The sequence below is a fragment of the Enoplosus armatus genome, chromosome 8 (assembly GCF_043641665.1).
Source record: "Enoplosus armatus isolate fEnoArm2 chromosome 8, fEnoArm2.hap1, whole genome shotgun sequence".
In the NCBI taxonomy this organism is placed as follows: Eukaryota; Metazoa; Chordata; class Actinopteri; order Centrarchiformes; family Enoplosidae; genus Enoplosus; species Enoplosus armatus.
The window spans coordinates 19607574-19633267 of record NC_092187.1 but is presented as its reverse complement, the minus strand read 5'-3'; the positions used below and the strand labels follow the sequence as shown (position 1 = coordinate 19633267).

The 25694-nt window shown below is 39.8% G+C and overlaps 1 protein-coding gene across 1 annotated transcript; it reads left to right on the top strand.

The window, feature by feature from the left end:
• The first annotated feature begins 532 nt into the window (after window positions 1-532).
• On the top strand, window positions 533-23879 carry LOC139288946 (chemokine-like protein TAFA-1). The gene is made up of 5 exons (XM_070910416.1): window positions 533-568; window positions 5386-5530; window positions 22318-22458; window positions 23527-23651; window positions 23837-23879. The coding sequence occupies exons 1-5, from the start codon at window positions 533-535 to the stop codon at window positions 23867-23869; spliced, it is 480 nt and encodes a 159-aa protein (XP_070766517.1). The 3' UTR covers window positions 23870-23879.
• The last annotated feature ends 1815 nt before the right edge of the window (window positions 23880-25694 follow it).

Sequence of the window (25694 nt, the reverse complement as noted above, 5' to 3'; positions counted from 1 at the left end):
TATGACAAGAGTAGGCACAGCTGAGGGGGAAGCTAAATAGAAAACTGCTCCATAGTTCTTCCTGAGACATCTCCAGCTCTCCCACCCTGAGCAAAACACAACGATTTATTGACATTTTTACTCTGCTTAGCCACCCTCGGCATAAAGTAGCAACCAACACCTTATCTTGTAGGCATGCCATTTGGAAAGGAAATTTGACATGGAATCAGACAGGCGTTAAGAGTAGACCCATATTGCTGCCATTTTTTTAAAAGTACATGACTTTATGTTGTCTTTCTGCAGATGTAAGAAGAAGCACGATGCTTTGGATATGTCCCTGAGAATCTCATCACTGTAGGTACATAACATTCAGGCCAAAAGCCCGTGGGAGCTTATGGGCTGTCTGCTTCCTGGCCATATCTGTACCGAACATTTTAGATTTAGGAGACAACTCATGTGAACATTCTTACAAAAATCGTCCTCTTTTCAGAGTTACTTTTCAGAAAGCAGCCGTCAGAATCTTTCAGGGAGGAGTCCGTTGAATCAGCAGTGCATGAACCTTTTTCAGACAGAAACTGGTGGTCTGCAGGTCAGGAAAAAATCTTTTTGATTGGTTTGTTGCATTGCAAAGATGATAGATATAGATTCAGGGGCATTTGTGGGGTTTTTTTTAGAATTGGAGTCATTTCACAATAAAGTTTGTGTTTTGTCATGACCTAAGTGATTGTGAGTCTAAATTGTTAAGATATGTTTAGACATGAAAGTAAAGGAGTGTCACAGGAAAGCACACTCGACCTTAACGCAGTTCAAGGCACTTTAATATTTTAGACCTCCATCGTTGCCCGAAAACAATTAAAACCACATAAATGAGCCAGAGCTGCACTGAATGTATCCGTGAACATGGGCACTGTAGCTTATTTTGACTCAATCACGCATACATGTCCTGCTGCCTGTAAAAACTCACTAGAGTCTGTATTAATCCGCCACTGAAAATAGTCCCCCAACAAATACACTATTTACTCTTGTTTGAGAATTTTTTGATAAAACTCACAGTGCCCAGCTGTTTTAAGAAATAAGAATTTATATTTGTGACTAGTTTCTAAAGATGTTTGTCTTCAGTAGGAGCCAATGGGCTCGGCGTTGAGTGCTATAGACAGGGCAGGGAAGTCAGAGAGTACTGAGACACGCACTAACACATTGTTGATTTTGATCTTTTCATGGGATTTATTTACAATAAGAACAAGAACAATAAAAACAATATAGAAGAATATATAATACCAGACTAAACCTTCAAAGACCAGGAAAATGGATTTGACCATTTCTTAAGTTTCCCACTAACTTAAGATAAGTATATATGACTACGGTGACCAGACTTTCCAGGATTGTCCCGGATTCAAGCTGGGTGTCCCGAGTCCCGACAAATATCTGTAAAACACTAAAATGTCCCGGTTCTCAACTTTCACAACCAAATTGTCCCAGTTTTCACCACAACTAAAATAACACTTACAACATTATACTTGTTTCCAGCACTTACATAGACATGTTCTGTCCCACTCACTATTACCTAAAAACATAAACAATGCACCATGCGTCCGAATTCAACACTGTCTGTATGTGTGTCAATCAGTCAATGTGAATCAATGTCGTTGTCAAGGCTTTTGCTACGCTAGTCATAGTCAAGCGTCATGGGCTATGACAGAACCTGTCGGCTATAGTACATGCATAGCATGTGGGCGTACATGAAAGTGTGACACATTTCAGGGTCCTTTTTTGGGGGTTTGAAAATATGGTTACCCTATAAATGCTATGAATATTAGCTGTGTGAATTATTGGACGACAAAGCCACATTAAGCCCACAATATTCATAATGTCCAGAAATAAATATGTAGTTTTTGATATGTAGTTTTTGAAAAAGCCTTATTATTTCTGAACAAGCAGCAAAGGACCTCTTGACTGCGCTTCACTGGGTTCCAACTCTAACTTCCCAGTTATGGACAGAGTGATTTGCTTTCTGTATGATTGTGTCCACCATTGACTAACCATTCATAAAGGTGAACGGTTGTTGCACATTAAGGATGAGTGGACTGATACTAAAATGATCAATACTAATGGTAGTATTGATCATTTTAGTATCAGTATAAGTCTTGTTTTTTAGTTTCAGCTCTAGCTACGTAATCAATGCCAAAAAAAATTCATGGACTCTGTCACTCTGCGTCTGTGCTGTTGTTGAATGCAGCGATTGCCTGTTAGTTCAATGAATTAAAACAATAAATATGTGTTACTGTTTTACCATGCATCAGATTAAAAAGAAATACTTGGTGATTGGAAAATCATTTGGTGGTAGGCTAATGAAAATGTATTGAGAAGTGACAGTGATTCTGGCCCTGGTGTTATCGGATCAGAACCAAATACCAGATTCCACATATTTTAGTTTGACTGTATGAACACTTCTTTCCAAGTGTTCTGGATAATTGTCTGCGTGTGTCACACAGGAATAAAGATCAATGATATTACTGATTTCAGTGCTTCGTGTCTCGGATACACGGCCTCCTGGGTGCTCCAGGAATTCTACACATTTCTGAACAAACTCCCTGTGAAACAGATGGCTCGAATAAAGGTCAGTCCTGGTGTGTCAAAGCACAGTGTCGACATGGGACAAACTCTATGAACAATTAATGACTGCCCCATCTTCGGAAACTATTGTTCTGCTCAGAACAACTCAGCAATTTATGCTATTTGGCTTCCTCCTATATGTCCCAAATCCCCTCTGCACAGAGTTGACTCTGCCAAAGCCTCGGATGTTAATACTGTGTTGTAATGTGCCTACATCTCAAGTAGTTTCTTGCTGTTCCTCTCACTCTAGATATTTTTCACTCCTTCCTGAACTGGGAATGCACCCTGTCTTCCTGAGCAAGCATCAACATAAAATGTGAAGTCTTTATGCCGTAGAGATGGCAGTGTGAGCTGCAGGCCTTGGGCATGTTCTGCATGCCGGTGATAAAAAAATCCAGACACAATGGAAAGTAGAGCTCACCATGAAGCGAAAGTGGCGGGGAACTGGGAGGATCGAGCTGTTTCCCACACATACAGATCGGCGCTGATTTACACCAAATAACAGCACTCACCTCCCCTTCTTTGCTACGATCACCATTACGTCTCCATCATTGACTGAAGATCTCCCCCACTGTAGGTGAAGATTACCTTCAGCTGAATGGACATTATTATTTCTCAACACAATCCGCTTTCAATTTTCTTTCCTGCTCAGCTTGTGAAAACATGTTCTTTCCTAATCTTCTTTTATGCACCCTCTTCTAACAACACCAAGGTAAGCTAAGGACCCAGGGTTTACGTCTTTCCATCCTCGTGTGCCTGTATCTGCTAATATAACATCCTGACTTTCTTGTTAAGTTTCTTGGAATAACTTTTAATCACTTAAAAAGATTAAGCATGTTCTTAGTTCTCTTTATGTAGGGCAGAGTAGAAACTGACAACAACAAAAAAGAAAGGAATAAAAGGAAATGTTCCCTCAGGAGAAAAAAGAAATCCATTCTAAATGTAAATAATTGTTAATCATGTGGTCACAGCGACGTGAGTGGTGCCAGTTTCCCTGATTTGCATTTGTCAGAAGCATATGATCAGGTGGAGTCCCACCATGCCATCTAATCCAGAGGCAGTCTGGCTTTAAGACATGTGATACAGTCTTTACACTCAGCCAGCCTGTACGGGCACATTTGTTTCTTTCAGAGGGGGGACTCAGCGAGAGCCGCTGCTCAGAGGCTGCCTCTCACTGGAAGGATGCAGACGGTGAAAGAAGAGATTCCACTACAGTTAATTAAGGAGCACTCCGCACGTGCCTATAAATGCGAAGGGGCAAATGAATTCAGTGTCAGTGGGAGCAGCTCCTCAAGGGGAAGCAGTGATATTTCAAAGGTGGAATTGAAAGAGCTGTAAATCTATTTCCTGACTCCGGCTTGACGGTCATTTCTGAATCACTGGACTGTTGCTATCAAAGTGTGGAGCAGGGAGGCAGAGTCAGTGGAGTTCCCTCCTCGAGCCAAATTCAGAGTTATTGGATGGGATCAACATGAGCAGCATTATGGATGGATTTATGTCATTCTGTTGAGATATTTATATACTCTTTGTTGGGTTGCTCAGGTAAGATTTTCTTCTTCCTACTCTGGGCAAAAAATAAATCATGTCATTGTCAAGAGATTTGGCTTTTTGCATAAAACTGGCAAATCATACATTTACCATAAAAATCAGTTTGGATTTAAATGTGAAATCTGCACACATAATTGTACTCTGGTCTTTTATCTTATTCCATGATATGGTTTAAAATTGATTATGTGGAGAATTGCAATTCCATTTAATATGTTTATTTAGCCATTTAGCTATTTTCTGAACTATTTTATTACTACTTGCAAAATGAACATGTGGAAGGACTGAAAAGTATTCTGTAGTCTAAATATCCCGAGTAGAATGTACTTCATTTATAACCTCAATAAGTACTAATTCATGCGATTCTTACGTTTTGATAAGCAACGTAAGTAAAGTTTTTATGCACTTGAAAATTCAGTATCATGTTGAAATCATATTATAAAGAAATGATATCTAAATGTATCTTATGAATGTTATAAATATGCTATGATATGAACTCATGTTTTTAAGAAGATGGTTCATAATCTAATCCTTGTTGGCAGTTTGCTGCGGTGAATTAAATTGTTGTGAAACGATTTCAGGGCTGAAACATTTTGCATTTTCTCCTTCATAGATTTCCTTCACAGCCACCCTTTTCCTATGACCAGGAGCATTCCTCGCTGTTGTTCTGTTTCCTTCCTTTCCTTCTTTTCTTATCTAAACAGCATGGTGAAACATTACAAGGCTTTTGATTCCCATTACTGCAGTGTCACTGTCACATTATTCTGACAGATACTGAAAAAGCCTTGGCAGCCAGCTTCTTGCAAAATCTTATCTTTCTTTAAGTTTGATTTTGGTTTTTGAGGCAGGAGCACAGCTCAGGAGTTGAAGGGAGTCAGCCTGTCAGGGGAAATCTCTGCTGCATGGGAAAAACTCCCCAGGGATCACTCCACATTTGCAGCGTTGTGGCTCAGGGACAAGACAGGGCAAACTAGGAAGACGAAACAGTGAAGAACTCATACTTATATAATCATGCTAATGATAAATTCTGATGACTAAAAGACTCCACTGAGGAGCATTAAGGCCAATTATAGACCAGAGTGCTTGTACAAAATCCTGAAATGTATTTATTTGTGTTTATTAATTTATTTTGCTCATGACTCCGGAAGTGTTGTGTTGAGGGGTGGGGGGGCGGGGGTGGGTGGGGGGGGTTGAGGTCATAGGTTGAGAACATGATGTATTTTTGACTCCACCTCTGTCGGTCCTTAGCAGATGTGTCCTGTCATGTCCTGGCTGCTCTGCCTGTGCCTCTGGGTCAGTGTGACTGCCATTCAGCTGTGTCAGGCCACTTTCTACGACACCATCCAACAGCATCATGGGACGAGGCCTGGACGAACCACCATCCACATGATCGGTGAGCTTTTTCTCCTACCATCTTTCTGGTACCACAGATTTCTTAAAAGCATCAAAATGAGAGTTGATGTTTTCTTTAAGTGTCATCTTTTCAGTTGCTGCCATCAAACCTAGAGTACCTTTACTGTAGCACGCTAGTTTGGTTGCTCACGTGTTAATTAGATTGTCACAACCTTGAGCAAATAACACTTTATTCTGCTCTTGGTTTATATCTGCATTGTGATTTTATGAAGTCATTACATTCATTGATATATTAGCAGTTAAGCTTGGACTAACCAATTATTTAGCCAGCACATTTTACAATGGCTGTTTTTCATTAAGATCTGGCCTTGATAGCATACAGAGTTTTTGTATTGACAGTCATACAGATAAACAATGAATGCCTTTCCTTCTTAAGCTATTACAGTTGATATTCATGCTACACTGCTCCTTCTCAATTTGATCTGCGCGATTGTGGTCCCTGTGAAATTGCACTGAATAGAATATGACCGTAACATTGCGGTCGAACTTTTGTTTTTCATCAGGCGGATGTGAGCCGTGGTTATGGTAAATAATTATGATCTCAGGATTCAGCAGAGGAGAGGAAGCCAAATGCTGTCAGAACTTCAAAGGAAGAAGTAGCTGCATGAGCGTGCAGGTCCTTGGTGTCTGTTATTTCCTCTATGTGCCGGTGCACCTCAAGCGTATCAGCAAGGGGGCTTTTCAATACTCTCAATATTGTGAGTCAGAAAACTTCCTGTTCCAACACCTTGATTTCATTACTCACGTCTGCACATGTGTATTGGAGGTGAAAAATGTAATAAAAAAAAAAAAAAAAAAGACACTCACAAATAGTATATCTTCTAGAAAGTGCTGAAAAGGGAGATTGAATTAATATTTCAATTGTGCATTCGGGTACCTTTTTGGAGAAAACGAGTTCAATGCAAACAATTCGAGTCCTTCAGGAATGCCCTGTCATTCCGTTTACCGTAGTATGGCTTGTCCTCACTCCTGGATAAATGAGATGCCAGTTTTATGAGTGGAGGATGGGATGCCTGTCTGGATTGATTCTGACACTGGGACATTTGTTCTGTGCTGTGTGTTGTGTGCCTGTTGGATTGGTGGGAGGATTGGGGTTGACGGGTCATGAATTGGTGGCAAGAAGGCCATTGGTTGCAGACCACTGGGCCAATCATTAAAGGCAGCCAAATGCCACAAGTTCACGGTGACTGGTATTACCAGAGGAAATCGAGATTACAGAGGGCGGGAGATCAGTTCTGTCCTTGCCAATAGAAATTTAGATCTATGTGGGGATGTTGTTTAGAAAACCAAGTCAATCACGTGCAGTGACTTTGGGAACAGCTAAATTGTGACCTGATCTTCACATCCTTTCAACACACACAAACTCTACAAATTATTGGTTGTAAATAAAAATACCTGTAGCGTGAAAAGACAGGACGAGACAGGAAGATTACAGATTTATCAGCAGCATTGTGTTGCTCAGTAATAATTTCTTTTGACAGCGTATAACCAACTGTTCCACTCAAATACCAAGATATTGGCAGCCTTATTGCAAAGAATGTGTGTCCAGAAGTCCATTAGCTGGATGAACCTTGAGTAGGTGCTTGTGTATGCTCACTGATTCGGACAAGGCAGTTTGCTTTCCACCCTACAGCTCTACTTACAGATTGCTGCCTGCCACTCTCTCAGATATGCTTACGGCTGTTCTCTGCCTTCCTGGTACAGGCAGTGTCGCTCTCTGCGCTATGATTCATAAGGTGCTGTATTTATTTGGTGCAAAGAGCGTGAACTGTGCACAAAACAGAACAGATTGTGTTTGTCGTGCATCCGTAAAGTGCCGGGCAGAGATGTTGCTTTTGGGGTCATGCGTTTCTTGAACCCTGAACATGTCTAGAGGAAACTGGAGAGGGAGAATTTTCCTTGTCTAAAACATTGACTTGCAAAACAAAAAATGATCTCCAACTCCAACCATTGATTTTTAATCCAGCAACTGAAAGCATGAAAATATGGTTTTGCAGGTGAGACATTACCCATTTTCAGTAACATCTCAACTCTAGTATGATAATGGTAAAGACTGAAATATATGTTCACTACAGAAAGAACAAAGGTGCGTAGAATGTGTTGAGCAGCAGTCTTTTTTCAGTGGAAGAAAGATTGCCATTGGTGATGCAGTGCATAATGTGGAGGTGTTAGCAGAGAATACGGCAAAGAGGAGATAGTGACTGCCTGAGGTGGCCTTGCTCCCCTGTGAACTCACTCCCACCAACAGCCGGTTTCGCAGGGTCAAACTGTTCATAACTGAAAGGTCATTGATTCTCATCGCTGTGCGGATAATCTCTTACCTGTGGTTGCAGTAACATGTGAAGCTGTGAGTGAACGTGCCTAACAAGATAAGATATGCAGAGCAGCAGAAGTAGGGATATAAGCAGAAGTAACTAACATGTTAGTATCCATTGTATATTAGAATTTATTCAGGCTGAAGTCATAAATATTTAACTCTGTGTGATATTCATTTCACTGTCTTTCTCACCCCTCATACATACTGTGATCATCTTCTGTAGCAGCTATAGTTTCCCTCCCTCAGCTGTGTCAGTCTCTCTTAAAGATGCACCTTTTCAACATGGATGTACTCTCAATGTTAAGCGACTTTAGTATCAGTTTTCTTGTAATACACATACACCTATAGTTTCATTTCTTTCCAGAGTGAAAATACCATTAAAATCCCCCATGTCTCCCTTTCAGGAGCTTTAGTGAGGAGTAGAGGATCAGGGCTTTATTTTTTTTTTCTATGTGCTCCAACAAAAGAAACCACTCGCTGGTATCGCTCACAATGAAACAAACATGAAAAATGGATTTTCGGCTGTCACAAACAAAGGTTGTATCCTCTATGCACTGTTTTAGACACTGACAATTTAATAGCCTTATATAATGCATCCGGGAGGCACATTATTTTGACATACATCTTCCTCCACCCCTCCCCTAGACCTCCTCTCAACCATGCTCTCACTAGTGTCACCGCCGCTCCGCTGCAGTGCCAATGGGAAGTGGCGTGCAGCCTCAGCCCGAGGCAACTCCACATCTGGAGCTCAGCAAACCCACTTTGTCCTGATGTTGTTACACATGCCGCCGTGACGTTGAAGGACCTCTGACCACTCTGTAAAACACCAGAAACTTTCTCCGTAGCCTTCAAAGTGGATTTTCTTTGCTTTATTGGCTCTTGTAGCTCTGAGAGGCAAAGCTTGTTCAGCCGATGTTGTATCATATATTTTCCAGAAATACTATTCGTGTCATTTCCTGGGTTAGCCCTGAAAGAAAAATATATTCTCAAGTAAATGAATCTATGGACAATCATTGCCCTAATTATTACTGTATGCTCACAGCTACAAATAGGTTTAACATATTTCAGTATTTCCCATTTATTTCCTCTTCCAGGTTATGAATTATTCATAAGAGAGAGCTCCTCTAAGCTTGTGGATATTTGTTTAAACAGCATGTTTAATTGAAGTCTTTCAGCCAAGTCTGTGCAAGGGCTATGGTTTGTGGTCACAACGCTTATATGCAAAATAAATTTCGGTTGCCCACAGCTTAATTAATTAGCCAGCTTTCTCTCTCAAGACTACACCAGCTGTTTGCTGTCTTAGCCAGAATCCCCAAGCGTTAATAAAATGGGTGTTAATGGCAAGACAAAGTTCACGGCTCAATACGTATTGCTGTGTTGAGGTTGGTTTGGGGAAAAATTCTATTTCTTTCCATTTATTTTGACCCTTACATGCATCAGTGTTGTGTTTTAGAGTCCCATTACTTATTTAACACAGACCATCATGATATATTTCAACATAGCCTATTATATTCTCTGTTTATATATATATACTACATTATGTCACACAGTTACACAGCTATTGTAACTGCTCAATGACTGGCATGTACTAAATGCAAGTTCAGCACAGGAATCGCAAATCTCAGTCACTGTCTTGAGGTCATTGCAACATGGTTGTGAACACTGCTCACAGCAGTCAGCTATTTGTTTTGTCAAGCCTATTACCTCTGAGCTAGCATCCGTGTACTCATGCTCCAGTTTTGATTCTGAAATACACGACTGATCATTTGGCACAAAAATAAATTCCTGATCATCAGGCACGTCTTCATTTTTAGATTTACTCTCATCAAAACCCACAATATCAAAAAAGGTGCTTGATTCCTGTCACCATCATATTACTTGTTACTGTGACAAGGAACATAAACAAACGTCTTCATTTTTGTTTGCACAATTAAAGGCTACAATTCAATCAGTGTGCTCCAGTCTGTTTTTCCTCCGGAAGTCTGCTGTCCTAAAACTGAGAAACAGAGAATTCAGCTGCATATTACTTGGAGATGTGTGGAGAACCCTATTTCAACATTGTTATTTCTGCGCTACTAATTCATAGTATCAGTTACCAAGGGCCAAACAAGACAGCACAACATGCTCACACCTGCTACCTGCATATCTTGAAAAAATAATAAAACAACACTATTACAATACAGTAAAGCAAAATAGTAGAACAAGACTAAGAGTCTACAACTATGCTAGCAGCTATGTGAGACTAAACTTGCTGCACTTTGAGCTAAATGCTAACACGCTCGCAGTGACAATGCTAACAAGCTAATGTTTAGCAGGTATAATGTTTACCATGTTCACTATCTTAGCATGCCAATATTTTCCAATTAGCACTAAACTTAAGAACAGCTGAGGCTGACAAATGAATGTCATTCGTCCATCAGCTTATCCTTGAGGGTCGCGGAGCCAATTCCAGGATACACCCAGGACAGATCGCCAGTCAATTCACACCTTCGTGGACGTTGCCGATTAACCTAACCTGTATGACTTTGGACCGGGGGAGGTGCCCGGAGAATACCCATATCTTGGGAAAGAACTCCACTCAGCCGTCTGCCACTGACCTGAAGATGGCGCAAAGTTAAGGAAAGGTTTAAGGGGTCATCATGAGGGGAACATGAATGTCTGAATCAAATTTTATGGCAATCCATCAAATAGTTGTTGATATATTTAACTGAAATCCACAAACATGAACCTCGTGGTGGCGCTAGAGGAAAAGTCAAGGGAATCCATCCAGTAGTTGTTGAGATATTTCAGTCTGGACCAAAGTGGCGGACTGACCAACAAGATTTCCAACAATTTCAACGTTCTGACACCAGAAAATGATTAAAAACAAGTAGTTTGAGAAATAGCAGGGACTTATGGGCGTAATTTAATAAAATTAATGAATTAGACATGGTGTAATATTGACCTCAGGCCTCAGAAGAGCTGAGGTATGCATTTAAAGGTGAAAAAATGTCAACATTAAACAGCATTACATGAGCCGGGCTAGACGGACGAACACAGTTCATCACAGTCATCAAGTGACACACTGCCAAAATTGTTATGGGTGCGAATTTTGAATAAATGTTCTGCAATTTGTTAGACATAAACTGTAAGCCGGGTGTATTAAACTAATGTGTCTGTAATTATTCTGATCATAGGATGGAGTGAACTAAATCTACTAAACCAAATGTCCCGTTCCAAACAGTTCATGAGGGATATATGTACTATTACAGCCCAAATTAATAAGTACAGCCCCTGGACAAATTGTTTCTCCAAACAAAATCATCACAACTGCACATAAAGGAGGCATTTGCTGTTTGATAACTGTTACGAGTAGTGGAACATAATTTGCCTCAGAATGGCATTAACAGCTGATCGTTTCAAACCACTTTGCCTCTGTTGGGTATAACAAGCAGAGCATCCTCTTGGGGTCATTAGCAAGATTTTAAGACCCTTGTTTAGTAGTTAGCAGCAGTTTTCTAAATATACTGTTGTGACAACCCACATAGCTGAAGGATAGTTGACTCTGAAACCTTGAGTCCTGATAAAAGCTTTCAGTTTGCTTTAATCCAGAAATAGTCCAAAACAAAGCGCCGCCATTACAGATATTATTCTTTTTGTTGTGTGCAAATACCAAATAAGTGCTTTTGTTCATGTGAAACAATGCTCTGCAAAGTTACTGAGCCTGCTGAACATTTAGAACTATCTGTAGCTGAAAATGAATTAGTGGCTTCTTAACAGAGAGATGGATTACATTAATGTTTCATATTAATTAATCTGTAATGATGATGTTAGGTGTAATTAATGTTAAATTTTAATTACTGTAAATTATTCATCTGCATTAGACCAAGGGTTTAGAAACTTTTGAGCAGGCGGGGGGCCAAACTGGGGCACAGTTTTAAAGAAGGAGGGGGACATTTGTAAAATGATATTTAAAGCCCCGGTTCTTGGCAATAATAAACTGTATATTATTAATAGTGACATTGCTCATTGTAATAAATTCAGTTTTTATTGTTATTATTCTAATTCTGAAAATAATATCAATAAAGAGCTGCTATTATTTGTAACTCCAAATGGCCCACGGTCATAGACATGTTGTGAGACAATGGGCCCCACCCCTCCTGCAAGACACCCACATGTCCCTTTGGGGTTGATTTGACTTGTGTTTGTTTTGCATCTCATTTTGTGTCTCTTTTTGGTCATTTTGCATCTCATTTTTGTTTGACTTTCCATAAAGAAATGTTAACAGTCACTTCCTACAGAGGGTCTTGTCCAGGGGCCCCTGGCCTGTACCCAGTAGGCTCATTCGGTAATACATCTATGATACTAGCAAGACTGCTGCCTATCACCTTCTGACTGTGGTGGGGGGGGGGGCACCCCTCCGGCCGCGCCCTTTCTTTAGACAATGATAGGAAAGTGAACACCACTGATCTGAAGCATACAGCACCATAACTAAATTCTGGACATTTTTAGCCTTGAATTTGGAGACACAACCTTAAACCCACTGAGTTATAGGATAACAGACACTTACAGTCGAAGTTGTGCCTGACACTCTGTCTGTGACATCACTTCAAATGTCTCTTTATTAATAACATGGGGGGAAAAAAATCAATCCAACCTTTTATCTTTTGTTCCCATGCCAGAGAATCAAAACAAGCCCTCACAATGGGAAGGATCCCACCATCACCACACTTCACAGTAATTGCTGATGTCAGTGGTTGCACAAGGCTGTGTGGGTTTCATGTGTGAGCACTGTTCCTCTTTAATTCAACATTTTCCCAATGAAACAAAAACTACTGTTAAACTAATCATAGCTTTGTGTCCCCACTGTTGGTAAATATTATATCAGGGAGTTCAGAACTTCTTGTCTTGTGTGTACTGAGGATTGTTCCAAAAAATGCGCTCCCTGCGAAGGTAAAAGGCTACCCTGCTGCTTTGTTTTGTTGTGAATCCACATTATATGGAAGTCTGTCACAGGGCGTTTTTTGTTCCTCTCTGGCCCTCTGCCTTGTGGAGAAATTTCAAGGTGTGGCAGCCCTCAGGCTCTCCCTGCTCTTTAGACGACGAACAGGGTTTTTGTCACTTCACTGTTGGCTGTTTTAGGGATTTAGATGTGATGTTGAAGATTTGGTGACCCAGTTGTGAGACACATCGTTTATTAAAATATAGTTAAAACTGGGTCTGTAGCTTCTGAGAGATTTCAAGTGACTAACAGCCCGCCATCCCCGAACGGCGTCAGCGTGAAGAAAAATGACTTCTATTAATTCATCCTCTGTATTTGTAGTGGTGAAAATGGGACCTCATTTCCTCATTTTTGATTTTCTCAATGAAATAAATTCTTGCAGGATGGGAATTATGCTTGAGAGATCATTTCATGTGGCATCGCCTTTGTGGTTCCACTTGCCTATTTTAAATGCGTGGCAGGAATATGAAATTCATTATCATTACTTAGACCTCATTAAATTGAAAAGAAGCATCTCAACTTCCTAATTGGTTCCAAGGGGGGGGGGGGGGGGGGGGGGGTATGAGAAATAAGCAAAGTAATTAATATTGGGGTTTATCGAGCTCTATTGCAGATTTCAGTTTTATTCCTGCTCTAATATCTCCTTGTGGTGCCATAAGTCTTCTGGCATATTTACACCACCAATCCAATTACCGTTCCTGAAGAGACTGGAGTGTGCACGTGTGAAAATGGGGGACAAAAGTGGAAAAAATACATTTTGTCAAATATGAACAACATGATGGAAGGATTGACTGAAACATTCGAAACATTTCATGTCCTGCCTCACTTGATGAAATTAAATTACAATAAAAAAGGAGTACATGTCATGACTTTTTTACAAGTTCCTATTATAATATCCCATAAAAGTACTAAACTGAAGAGGCAGTACAATGTCTGATTTGAAACATGCTGTATAGGTGCTGAAAATATCTCGCTACACAGCAACACATGTTCCATACCTTCCTTAACTGCAGTAAGATGTGATCAAAATGTTGATCATATGACACAATCTGCTCTGTAGATAGACATAGACATAGAACCATCCAATTTCAGCTTGCAGGTGTTGCATAATCCTCACCACCGAACCATCAGAGACACGTCATACAGCCTGAAAGGTCATTTAGCCTTTGTATTTTGCATTATTACACAGTTTACATGTTACAGGCACATTGGTACACTGTGTAGATTATCTGGCTGGCAGTGAGAGGGCCAGCAGTCACATCAGAGGCGAGCAGCTGTACTCTAAAGGCTCTCTGACTCGACTCCATCTCTGTTTCCTTTTCTTCTCGCTGAATGTAACTCTTTCATCAGAGCAGGCGATCTAAAAATATGAAATGCCAGTTCTGGACATTTGCCAGTTGGGGAAAGGGGCTAGAATGAAGGACAGGAACAGCTTGACATTTAAAAATGAATGGCATCTCACTGACAGAAGACATATTTTTACATTGTAATTTTTCCCAGTTTGCCCATTTTCAAAAAAAACCCCTCTGCAGCGAGTGTGTGGCTACAAGAGGATAACGTAGATAGAGTGCCTTTGTTCATATGTGTTTAATGGACATGAAAGCTGCTGTGTGATTGCTGTTGTACTGCACGTCGCTGTCATGCTCAACAAGCCACGCGTCTCCACCATAAAAACTAAATAACCACAGGCGTTTTTCATGTGCGGGTCGTACTCGCTGAGAGTCACAATAGCATTTAATGCCCTTGATCAGGACCAGTCTTGCAGTGTCCTGGGCCTGCGTTGTGTGTGACAAAAGAGACGACAGGCTTTGAGGCTCACATGCAAATGCAAAACCCATTCCCTACCACTCGCTGCTTCCTCTGTTCCATGCAGTTTTCATGCATCTTAAAACAACACCAGCTCTGCTCTGTGAGTAGTCATTTTGCATTTCAATAAAGTATCACCCATCTTTGGCCCACTGCACAGGACCAATCTTACGGCCTCCTTGTGTGACACGCTGTCAAAACCGCCAGCTGCTATTTCATGAATTTCTATGCTTTTGTTTGTTATGGACAGTGCTTTTTTTCAGAGTAGCAATTGGTAGTTTTCTTTGCTTGTAAATTGTTTTGATTCCTCTCTGCGGCAGGCACATGCACTCTCTTTTTACAAACACACATGCACACACGCATGCATAAAAGAAGAGTAAATCTAGTTTATTAAGAAAGAAATATCCCCATGTGTTCACACCTTTAGTATCTGAAGCTTTTCGCCAAACCCTGTTATTCTCAAAATATAAAATTCTCAAGTTTACTCAAGCGTTTTTTAATCGTTTACACCGCACACACAAGTCCTCTGCATTTTTCTCTGCCTCGAAACACGTTTGTCTCGCAGTTTATCGAGCAATATGTCACTCACTTTCACCCCAGCATTTATGTCTAGAATAACAACAATACTACAGGGACTTCAGATGTTTTCACAGAAGGCAGGGAAAAAAATAGTCACTCAATTTGACACCATGCAGTCACATGTTTTGTGCCTCTCACTGTCTTCCATCTGCATTAATTTGACATTCTCTAATCTGCCGCTCCTACTTCCTGTCAGCGACAGAACTGCTGTAGCCTGCTGGCTTGGATGTCTGCAGAGAGCATGCACAGAGAATGTGGAGCCTATTATGGGTCACCTTGGAAGCATTTCCCATTAAAAGGTGACAGGCATGCTGCTCTAAAACATGGACTGCTGTGGTTTGGAGATCAGGGCCTGCTGTCTCTTGTAAATGACTTTGAAGCTACAAAATAATTAACCACAGGTAATACGGACTCTAAGTTGCCAGGGACTTTCATGGACTCTGAGTCTGAGAGTTATTCAGATGTCACACAGTTACCAAGATATATTGTCACATCACACTTAAATGTGTGTGTGAGCGTGCACATTCAGCACAGGGTGTACACATAGTGCAGCTGGCTGCCAATCACTCGAATCCAAAGCCCCAGGAGAGAGACAGGTTACCTGCTAAATTGAGTCCCTTAGGTTTTCCATTTGGTTTGTATATGGAGTGTAACAGTGATTACTCTCACTGCTATCCTTTCAGTCATATGCTGTATTCATTAAACCCACATATTTCTTGGATTAAAAGATTTTACACAAATGATTCAGTGTTCAGAATCCCTCTATAAATTCCACATATAGTATTTTTTCTTGTACACACTGTGTCGAACGCCTGGAACAGATGGCAGAGGAGTGTTGCCATTCAGACGGTATACTTGCTATCAGCGTCTCCAGAGACAACTGCACAGTCTGGGCTCATTACAGTAGACAGCAAGTCATTGCATACTTATTGCATACTGACATTTCTATTGAGATATACTGACCATTTTCCTCTGCGCTATGGCTGTTTCATCACGTTTGAAGAACCATTTACTGGTCCCACATGAACTCTGCTCACATTCATTAGCCAGGCAAAACCGCAGATCCACAGAAATTCAGAATGGGCAGTACACGTTCATGTCACGCACGATTTGACAGCATTTGCCTTCATCCAGGCTTGCTGTCCATAACTCATCGGATTTTGATGCAGTGTTGTTGGCATCCAGCGTGACTCATTGTGCCAGAGACACGACGGCGCTCGCTCTCCATCCAGCAGCTGAGACGCCGCTGATGCCAGGTGTTGTCATTTGTGTAGATAACAGCAATACAGTTAAGTGCTCTGACAAATTTCCATGTGATAAACTTGAACTGAACACATACCTCTGTGAGAAGTTGTGTGGAGTGCCAGAGGGTTTGTTAGGTTTCACAAAAGCCACTTTACTCTGACTGTTAAATTTATTTTGCAGTCACTGTCAACACACTGTTACATCTTGATTTGCAGACACAAAAGAAGACATTAGTCACTTTATGAAAAGAATAACATGGAATAGAAGAATAGAAGGCCAAGACAGACTGAAAAATGGGGTCAAGATGAGTCCAGAACTAATCTTAAATGAGGTTCTGTGGACAGACAACCCACATTACTACACAACAAAAGGCAATCAGTCCTTTAATGGAAACTCTATGAGTACGTTTTTCTAAGTTTTGGAAAAGCTCCAAAGTTGGCACAGAAAGACAGAAGAGTCTGACAGCTTGCTATAGCTTCAGATGATGAGAGACAGGCCCACTAGAGAGTATATAATGACTGGCATTAAGGTGTTTTATTCATTCTTGACCTTGGAAACAGCTGTTGAGAAAACAATCTCACCACACGGTTTATTTGTGATATTTCCACTTTTACCTGAAGGTTGAGTGCTTCTTCCAACTCTGCATTTGAAATTAAAGTTGTTGTAAGTAAATATGTACAGCAGTGACTTTCAATCATATCACATTGTCTTCATCAGCCCAGTTGTCATGGACTTGTAGATGTTAAAATAAATGTAAAATATGTTTAAAAGAACAACAAAAGAACAAATGTTGTTATTATTACTGTTTTAATTACTGTTTTAATATCAAAGCAGCATTTTACTGTTGCAACTGGTCGAGGTAGAGCTACTTTTAACTGTTATGTAATGTTGGGCAGTTCAATTTAACAGTGCAAAAGTCTCAATCTTAAAAAGACAATTATGGCCACAATTGGGTCCTAAAAAGCTTATTTTCAGGGATTAAATCTGTTAGCGCAGAAAGGTTTTTAATTCAAATTAACTTGAAGAGCTGGCTGTATCTTGAAACAAGACAGAGTATGACGCACTTAACTGGACTGGAAAAAAAAATGAAAAATGAAACATGAAATACTTTAAACAAATTGATTTGCATTGAAAGTAAAATAAAGTGAAGTGGTTAGAACTCAAATATAGACTAAAATGACAAGATAAGAAGGAGCATAATAGTTTAAAAGGTGATTATAAATTCTGTTTGATATAAATCTTACTTACCTATCTAACCGCTGTACTTGAGTAAACATACTTAGTTACATTCCACCACTGTGAAAATGTACATGACAACTGGACAAACTCCATTTACTGACGAAGATCATGTGATACGAATGAAAGCTCCAGACCACCAACAAAATGGACTCATGTATTATCTGCTAAATCAAGTTAAAGTATAAAGATTTAAGAGAAAGCCTGCATTACCAACTGGAGTGCAGTTTTAAAGAAGTGGCCATTTAGGAGGCAGCAGGGGATCTAATGAAAGATGCTATCAGATTCTCAGCCTCTGCTGCACAGATTCTGACCTTCAAAAAAATCTGACTCTTGTGAGTCCTCCAACTTTTAGGATGTGAAAACCAGTGGACTATCTATCTATCTATCTAGTATTTAAAAAAACAAAACAATTATGTAATCTTGCATATACTTTAGTAACTATTTCTTGTATAAACATGCAATTGCAGCAAAGGGCTTTCCAATTAAAATGTTTTAATTTGGCTAAATATTAAGGTGCAGCTGATGTTGAATTATAATTCATAAAAATTGGACGTGATATCTGTAAACATAAAATTAATGAAAAGGCCTTTGGTCCACTAAATCTGAGAACAAGTCACTTTAATCTGAGGCCGAGGACAATAGCAGAAGAGACCGAGAACAGAACATTTGGACCGTGGACATTACATGCAGCAAATGTTCATTGTTCTCTGGAGGATTTTTGCTTTCCGCTGCCAGAACAGACCAACAAAATAAATCTCAGCACAGGAAATAAATCAACATAAGAAACCAAACAACACCAGGAACAAATCATCCCAGAAAACATGACACAGAACCTCCACTTCATACAGCTCTTTCAGACCTAAAAATGAGCTGTGCCCTGGTGGGTGCAGGTTGTAGGTGGTCACCTCGTTTCCTGAAAGCCTCCTGGCTCCGAGTAATTAAGAGGTAGGAGCACAGAGCACAGCAACGAAAACAGGCCAGTTCCAGTTGAGACCCTCTGCTTCTGTGTGACCTCTGACCTGCCGAATGACAATTTCTGTGTGACCCTTGTTCGCTGTCAATCAATATGTTTGGGAGATAACACAAGCACACACACTCACACACACCCTGAAGCCGTACGTCATTTGGTAGACTGACTTTGTTCGTAGCCACTGATAATGGAGGAAAATGGAAATACAGAAAACAATTATACCCTTGCATGGCTCCAGCCTTCACCTGATGAGAGCGTTCATCTCCAGCCATGTTATTCTCCATCTCCCTCTGAAATATTTATAATGCAAAGATGGGGTCTCGGAGCATGCAGCGTGTTGTACTCGCAGGCTGAAACCATGGGTGAACTTGAAGAGTGCTCGTCAGTGTTGCATAGCTTTTGTTTAAAGGTACCCAGTACACCTGCCAGCTGGAAATACCACGCTGATTTGCATTTTTATTTGATTTTAATGTATTCTTCTGAGGTGATGATTTCCAAATATAGTATCCAGATTATTTGCTAGCAACAAGCAATGCAAGTTAATTCTGTTGAGTAGTGTGTTTTTAATAGATCAAAGAGGAAATCTGGGGCTGTCTTATGCAATTAAGGAGATGCATTAAGAAGAACAAACCCCTGTGGGCTGTTGTTTTCAAATGATGCCCCACTGCTTCCACTGGTACATCACGATTAACGTTGTGCAGACATGCCCTTTTGTTGAGTGCATCAGACAGCAGGCAACATTCTCCCAGACCGGCTACAAGATCTGGATATTTTTCAGTTAAACCAAAGGCTGTTGATGTTTTCTGAAATACAGAGCCAGGAGTCATGATAACCCCAAGAAACTCAGACACACTTGGCAAGAAGCAGGAAAAAGACAAGATTTCTTAATTCTTTCCTTCGCCTGTGTTGAAATTTGGTTATTAATTTAGTTTCTTAAAACTCACTTATCCAATCAACACCTTGACACTAGTTCTGTTCATTATTACTTGTCATTTACTTTATGCACGAGCAGATTAACAACCACGTATGTTTTTTTATATTTATAACCCCATACACTTATACTTTATATCCACTCAGGAGAAACACTGAATCCTGAAGTCCAATCAAGTTCATCACAATCTAATTCTGACTTCTCCGGAGGTTTTATGCACATAAGAAAAGATTATGATCTTTTTTATATAGTGCAGTGTGGTAGAAGTGAGAGAATCAAGTGTGAGACGAGCCCACTGATCTACTTCTATCCAGCGGGTCGAGTGTTGGTTAATCCCCTCAGGAGCTCACATGATGGCTCAATTATATCCAGAAATTGACACACAACTCTCTCTCGCTGTCCTTTTTGAATTTAAGCTACTTTATGGCTTAGTTTGGCTCGTTCAAAATAAATTGTGGGATGAATAAATATTCTATGTAATGCACTGCAATTCCCACAATGGAAAACAGTTTTTTGGGGGCAAATCTGACAATTGCTGATTTGGGATTCAAAGCTAATTGATAAAATTTCTAACCCTAACCCGCAAATCCTCAAATTTAATAACCTGGAAGCAAATATTTGGCATTTTTCACAACAAAAATGATTAGTTTATCATCAAAATTGTTGCACATTAATGTTAACCACTTGTTTCAGTTTATATGACATTATATATGATAACAACAATGTTTTATAATGTTTTCAAGCCTTAATTATCTGTTTATATTCTAGCCTTACCATAAAGGAGGCATCATAATTATAATAAATAAAATGTCTTTATATCTGCTTACAATATGTTATTGTGTGTTATTAATTGTTTGTATGCATGTATAAGTGCTAATAAGGGAATGTTGAAATAAGGACTAATTCATTGTCACCACTAGGCTTTTATATTGATTGAATTATGATTATATGAACTGCAGTGATTCCATGTCATTTGCTGCTCTAACTGCAGCAGGTTTTCTCTTAAGATAGTGTCCACGGCTGTAAGAAACTGCTCTGCATCAGGAGGGCCTCACAAACCAAAATATTCAAATGTAGCAAAGCGATATATGCAAATCCAGCCACGACACATTTCACAAACCCACAGCTCATTGTCAAACATTACTTCAAATCACTTTGCTGGCAAAATACTGGGTACTTTTTCCCCCTCTCTCCGCTCTTTCTCTCTTCAACCTCCTTGATCTTGTGTCATGCTGACGGGTGTAATTGTCAGATGGTCCTTTGCTGCACATCTCTCATATGTGGAGAGTCTGAGCACTGTGGGTGGGAGAGGCCAGCGATTGAGGTGGGTCGAGTCCGCTCGGTCCAGTCCTCTCATCCTTCAGGGCACAGCCAGTAGTTTGGTGATAATTGCATGCTGGAGCCAGTGTTCATATTCATGATAACCCCGAAGCAGGTCTCTCCTCCTGCGAATAGATGTCTTTTTTCCGTCCCGCACTCACACATCTCTTCAGCATCATTTTACTTTCAACGAGCTGCAGAGTGAAAAGCACAATTATTCTTGTTTACAGCAAACGTCTGGGATGTTTACAGTTCATTCAATTGCATGAAATAAACCTGTGAATATAAAGCATTTATGAATATGGAGATACATGTCATTAAAGCAAAACACATTTTCAGAATATTCAAAATTATGAGCAGAAACGTGGATATGATAGTCAGTGGTGGTGGAAGTATTCAGATGTTTTACTTAAGTAAACGTATCAGTACTAATATGTAAAAATAGAAGTAAATTCAAAATTAATAATAATAATAATAATAATAATCATTCAAAATCTGAGTGAAAGCAAAAGTCCAGAAGTGTTATCAGTAAAATGTACTTAAAGAAGCAAAGTGTTTACAACATTCAAAATCAACTACTATTATCAACAGTATGTGAAGAAATAACAGTTCTGAAATTATGTCAAAGACCTCTGTGTATTGTGTTGCACATATCTCCTGAAGTTAGCATGCTAACCAGCTAGCCTGGGCCCATCCTGTCACGTAATACCACTTTGGACCTGAAGGTGCGATAGTGAGTCACTGGAGCATCCAGCCCGTTTTAACTGCTTTATATCCATTTAGGTATCTGACAGTTATCTTCTCATTGAATTGTTTCAATGAGAAGATGATGAGAAGGTCTAGAAAATATCAGAAAACAGCGAAAATGGCCATCGAGTTTCTCAGAAACTAAGACTAAGAACTAAAACTTCAAATATCTTGTGTCTTCTGTCTAACAGTCCAAAACCCCCAAATATTCAGTCTACAATGATACAGAACAGAAGAAAGCAGAAAATCTGGCACCAGAGAATACTTGGTATTTTTGCTTAAAAATGACTTAAACGATAAGTCGATTATCATAATAGTTTACAATTAATTTTCTGACAACCGACTAATAGTTATGGCTCTAATTTAATGGAATAAAAAGCATAACATTTATTTCTGAAATGTAGTGAAGTATAAAGTAGCCTAAAATAGAAGACCTCAAGTAAAGTACAAGTACAAGTTAAAATGGTACTTAAGTGCAGTACTTAAGTCTATATTTCTATATTTAGCCATAAATGTCCACAAGTGAGATGTTCAGATGTCCTCAGAAAGCAAAACGTGGCTCTGTCTGATCACCCCTGAGATGCTGACTTAATGTAGTTTGTTGTCTGTTTTTTTTTCTTCTTCCTTATCAGAGGGGGGCACTTGTGAAGTAATTGCTGCTCATAGATGCTGTAATAAGAATCGTATTGAGGAGCGGTCACAGACGGTCAAGTGTTCTTGTCTGCCGGGGAAGGTGGCCGGAACCACCAGAAACAGACCTTCATGTGTTGACGGTGAGTATTTTAGCAGAAGAGATGACAAAATAGCAGGTTTTATTACAATTCTGTCCTAAGGTTGCAGAAAATATTAGTTTTGAATGCACTTGCAATGCAGGAAAAGAATGATTTCCATTTTTATATTCAGTTCAACTAAACATGTACTGTATTACATAAAAAAAAAAAGAAATCCTGCCAGACAAAACTGCTATGTTTTGTAAAGATACAGAGATTTGCTCCAATAAAAGTCTAAGTCACCCATGCAATGCCTTGTCCCAGATAAGATTAACATTACCTGGGATAATGTCACATCCAAATTCGGTTGCTGACAGACAGCAGAAGGTATCTGCAGGGGTAAGCTTTACTCTAACCGCAGACAGTCAAACACATAGCATGCCTCGGGGAAGAGTAAAGAAATAAAGAATAAAATAAAGAAAGAGATGTAGAGGAAAATGGCTGTTGATTGCAACAGCCATTTTTGTATATAATTATGATGGTTTTATACATGCTTTGATACAGTAAACGTCTGCTACATGGGCTCAATCCCTTGTAAGAAATGGATTTGGTGCTCAGGTCTGACACAACTAAAACACATATTGCTTTTAGGAAAACCTCTCACCTGCAGCTTTTATCCTAAATCCTTTTGCAAATATTACTGCAATCTCTGAGCGGACAGGGGGAATTTGAGGTCTCTCAATGTCAGCTCTGACAGATTCTTTTCCTCTGTCACACATTACAAACCATTTACTGTCTACTTACCCTGTATTTAAGGCAATTTTCTCTCCTGACGGCAGAAATGTGGCGTGCATTAAAGTCAAGTCACAGTCACACCTACCGATCCACTCACTCAATGAAAAGTCTCAGCAGCCGGCAACAGTTTTGCACAAGTCGTCTGAAGCATGTACTGTACATGTGACACATACAGCCAACAGCCACCTGTGACATGACACATTTGATAATTAGGATTAGACACCTCCGCCTAATGGCCATCTATCTGTGAACCGCCGGGCTGTGCTATCTGGTTTTGCATTCTGTTCGGGGGGGCGTTACCTGCATAACCATTTCTTTTGTCTTTGTTGCCTGTAGCATCCATCGTAATTGGGAAGTGGTGGTGTGAGATGGAGCCTTGCCTGGAGGGGGAGGAATGCAAGACGCTCCCTGACAACTCAGGCTGGATGTGCTATGCCGGCAACAAGATCAAAACCACAAGGGTAAGATAACCTCTCTTGACCGCTCGGGAAACAAGACGATGTAGCCAAACGGTGGGAGAGAAATGTACATCGCTGCGACACTCGCTGTGGCATCAACAACACAACATAGTTACTGGGATTGTTGCACATTGACTTGTTAACAACACAGTCTAACCCCTCAATTTCCTCCTTCTTTTTCTTGTCAGAACACTCAGCCATACACAACATCAACATATTAACACTTTGCGGGAAAGGATGCGAGGGAACGCCTCCGGTGCAAAGGTTAATCTGCAGGTCAGCCTCTTCATTTATACTGGAACACTGCTATGCTAATTAATTTCTCTCCACGGATTTAATTGCTCAGCTTTGTAAAGGGCAAAACACACAATTCTTGTTAATGTCTGTGATATTTACATCACCCTAAATATGTCTTTCCTTCTCATTTCAGCACTGTCACAGGACCAATTATCACAAAGACAATGATGCTATTGTTGCTTTAAGAAATGTGAACACTTCTCAGATTAAAGTGTAAAAAGATGTAGAATACATAAAGCACATCCTGCTCAAGGCTACTGAAAATACTGACGCTCCAAGCTGCCTGCGGGGAACTTCATCATAACCTTGTAATGAATATATTTTCATCATGTCTTTCCAACTTTGAGATGGAACATGAATGTCTGGGCATTTGGATTTAATATCTGGAGAGCATCTGACGTCCCTCCTCAGACATCAGTAAAAGTTCACTACAAAGCACCGAACAGGAGAGGAATACATCAAAGGACATGGGATGAGCAAATACAGTAGTTGACAGCCCTCAGGTTTTTCTTTTTTTTTTTAATATTGTAAGAAGAAAAATATTGTATATAAATTATTTGTCCTTTCTTGTGTACATGAACTTTATTTATGGTGGTGGTGAAAAAACGATCATTCAAGTCCCTGAATGCAGTCTTGATCTTCCCTCTTGTTGCCCACAAATCCCAACACAGCCAAAGTTTGATGAGTTCAAGGGTGTGATGTTAAGATGAAACAGATGCATTGTGGGGGAGATGTTTGACAAATACAGCTTGTGTGTCTTGATTCTGTACATTTTACCATTTGTTTGTATGGTACTTGTATGCCTTTGATCACCTCTTAAATGGCTTTACCAGTCGAACTTGGTAACGTGTCAGCTACCCTGAAACTGATTGATTCACCAAAAATGTGATGCCAGTTTGGTTGTTTTCGATACTTGAAATGCCTTATTTGTGTCAAGTCATTCATATAATGATATTGTACATATGAAGCCATCTATTGAAATGTGTTGAAGTTTCATTAAAGTCATTGCTCCTGTATCTAATGTGAGTGCATCCTTGCTACTGGCCTCACCGGTGGCAGTTACCAGCTTTCAATCATAGTAATCGCAAATAATACAGTTTGGTGCTAAAGTAGGCAAACCTCTGCTTTAAGAGAAGTGTTTGACATTTTAGGAAATGTTTGCTTTCTTGCCAAGAGCTACACGAGAAGATTAATACCACTCTCGTGTCTGGACGGTAAATATGACATTGGAACCAGGCAACTGTTAGCTTAGCTTAGCATTAAGACTGGAAACAGGGGGAAACAGCTAGCCTGGCTCTTTCCAAAGGTATCAAAATCTGCCAACCAGCACCTCTAATGGATAATTTGACATAAATTTGATGTAAAAACTCAGAAAGACCAATGAAAGAAATGTTGAAGGAGAGATTTCATTGAGTTACAGAAGGTAGTGGAAAAGAGGCTAGCCTGGATGTGAATTCATGATTATATTTCTTGTATGGATTGAACAAACAAGATATAACATGTTAATTAGTGAGTTTTAGAGTTCGATAAGTGGACTTTCTTATCTTTGGGCAGAGCAAGGCTAGTTTCCAGTCTTTATGCTAAGCTAAGCTACATATTTACTACACAGGTGAGAAAGAAATATCGATCTTCTCTCTTCTATACCTCTCGGCAATAAAACAAATAATAGTTAATAACTTCCCAAAAATGTCAAACTATTCCTTTAATCATAATCATATCAACCAAAAACATTTCAATCACCCCCTTCAG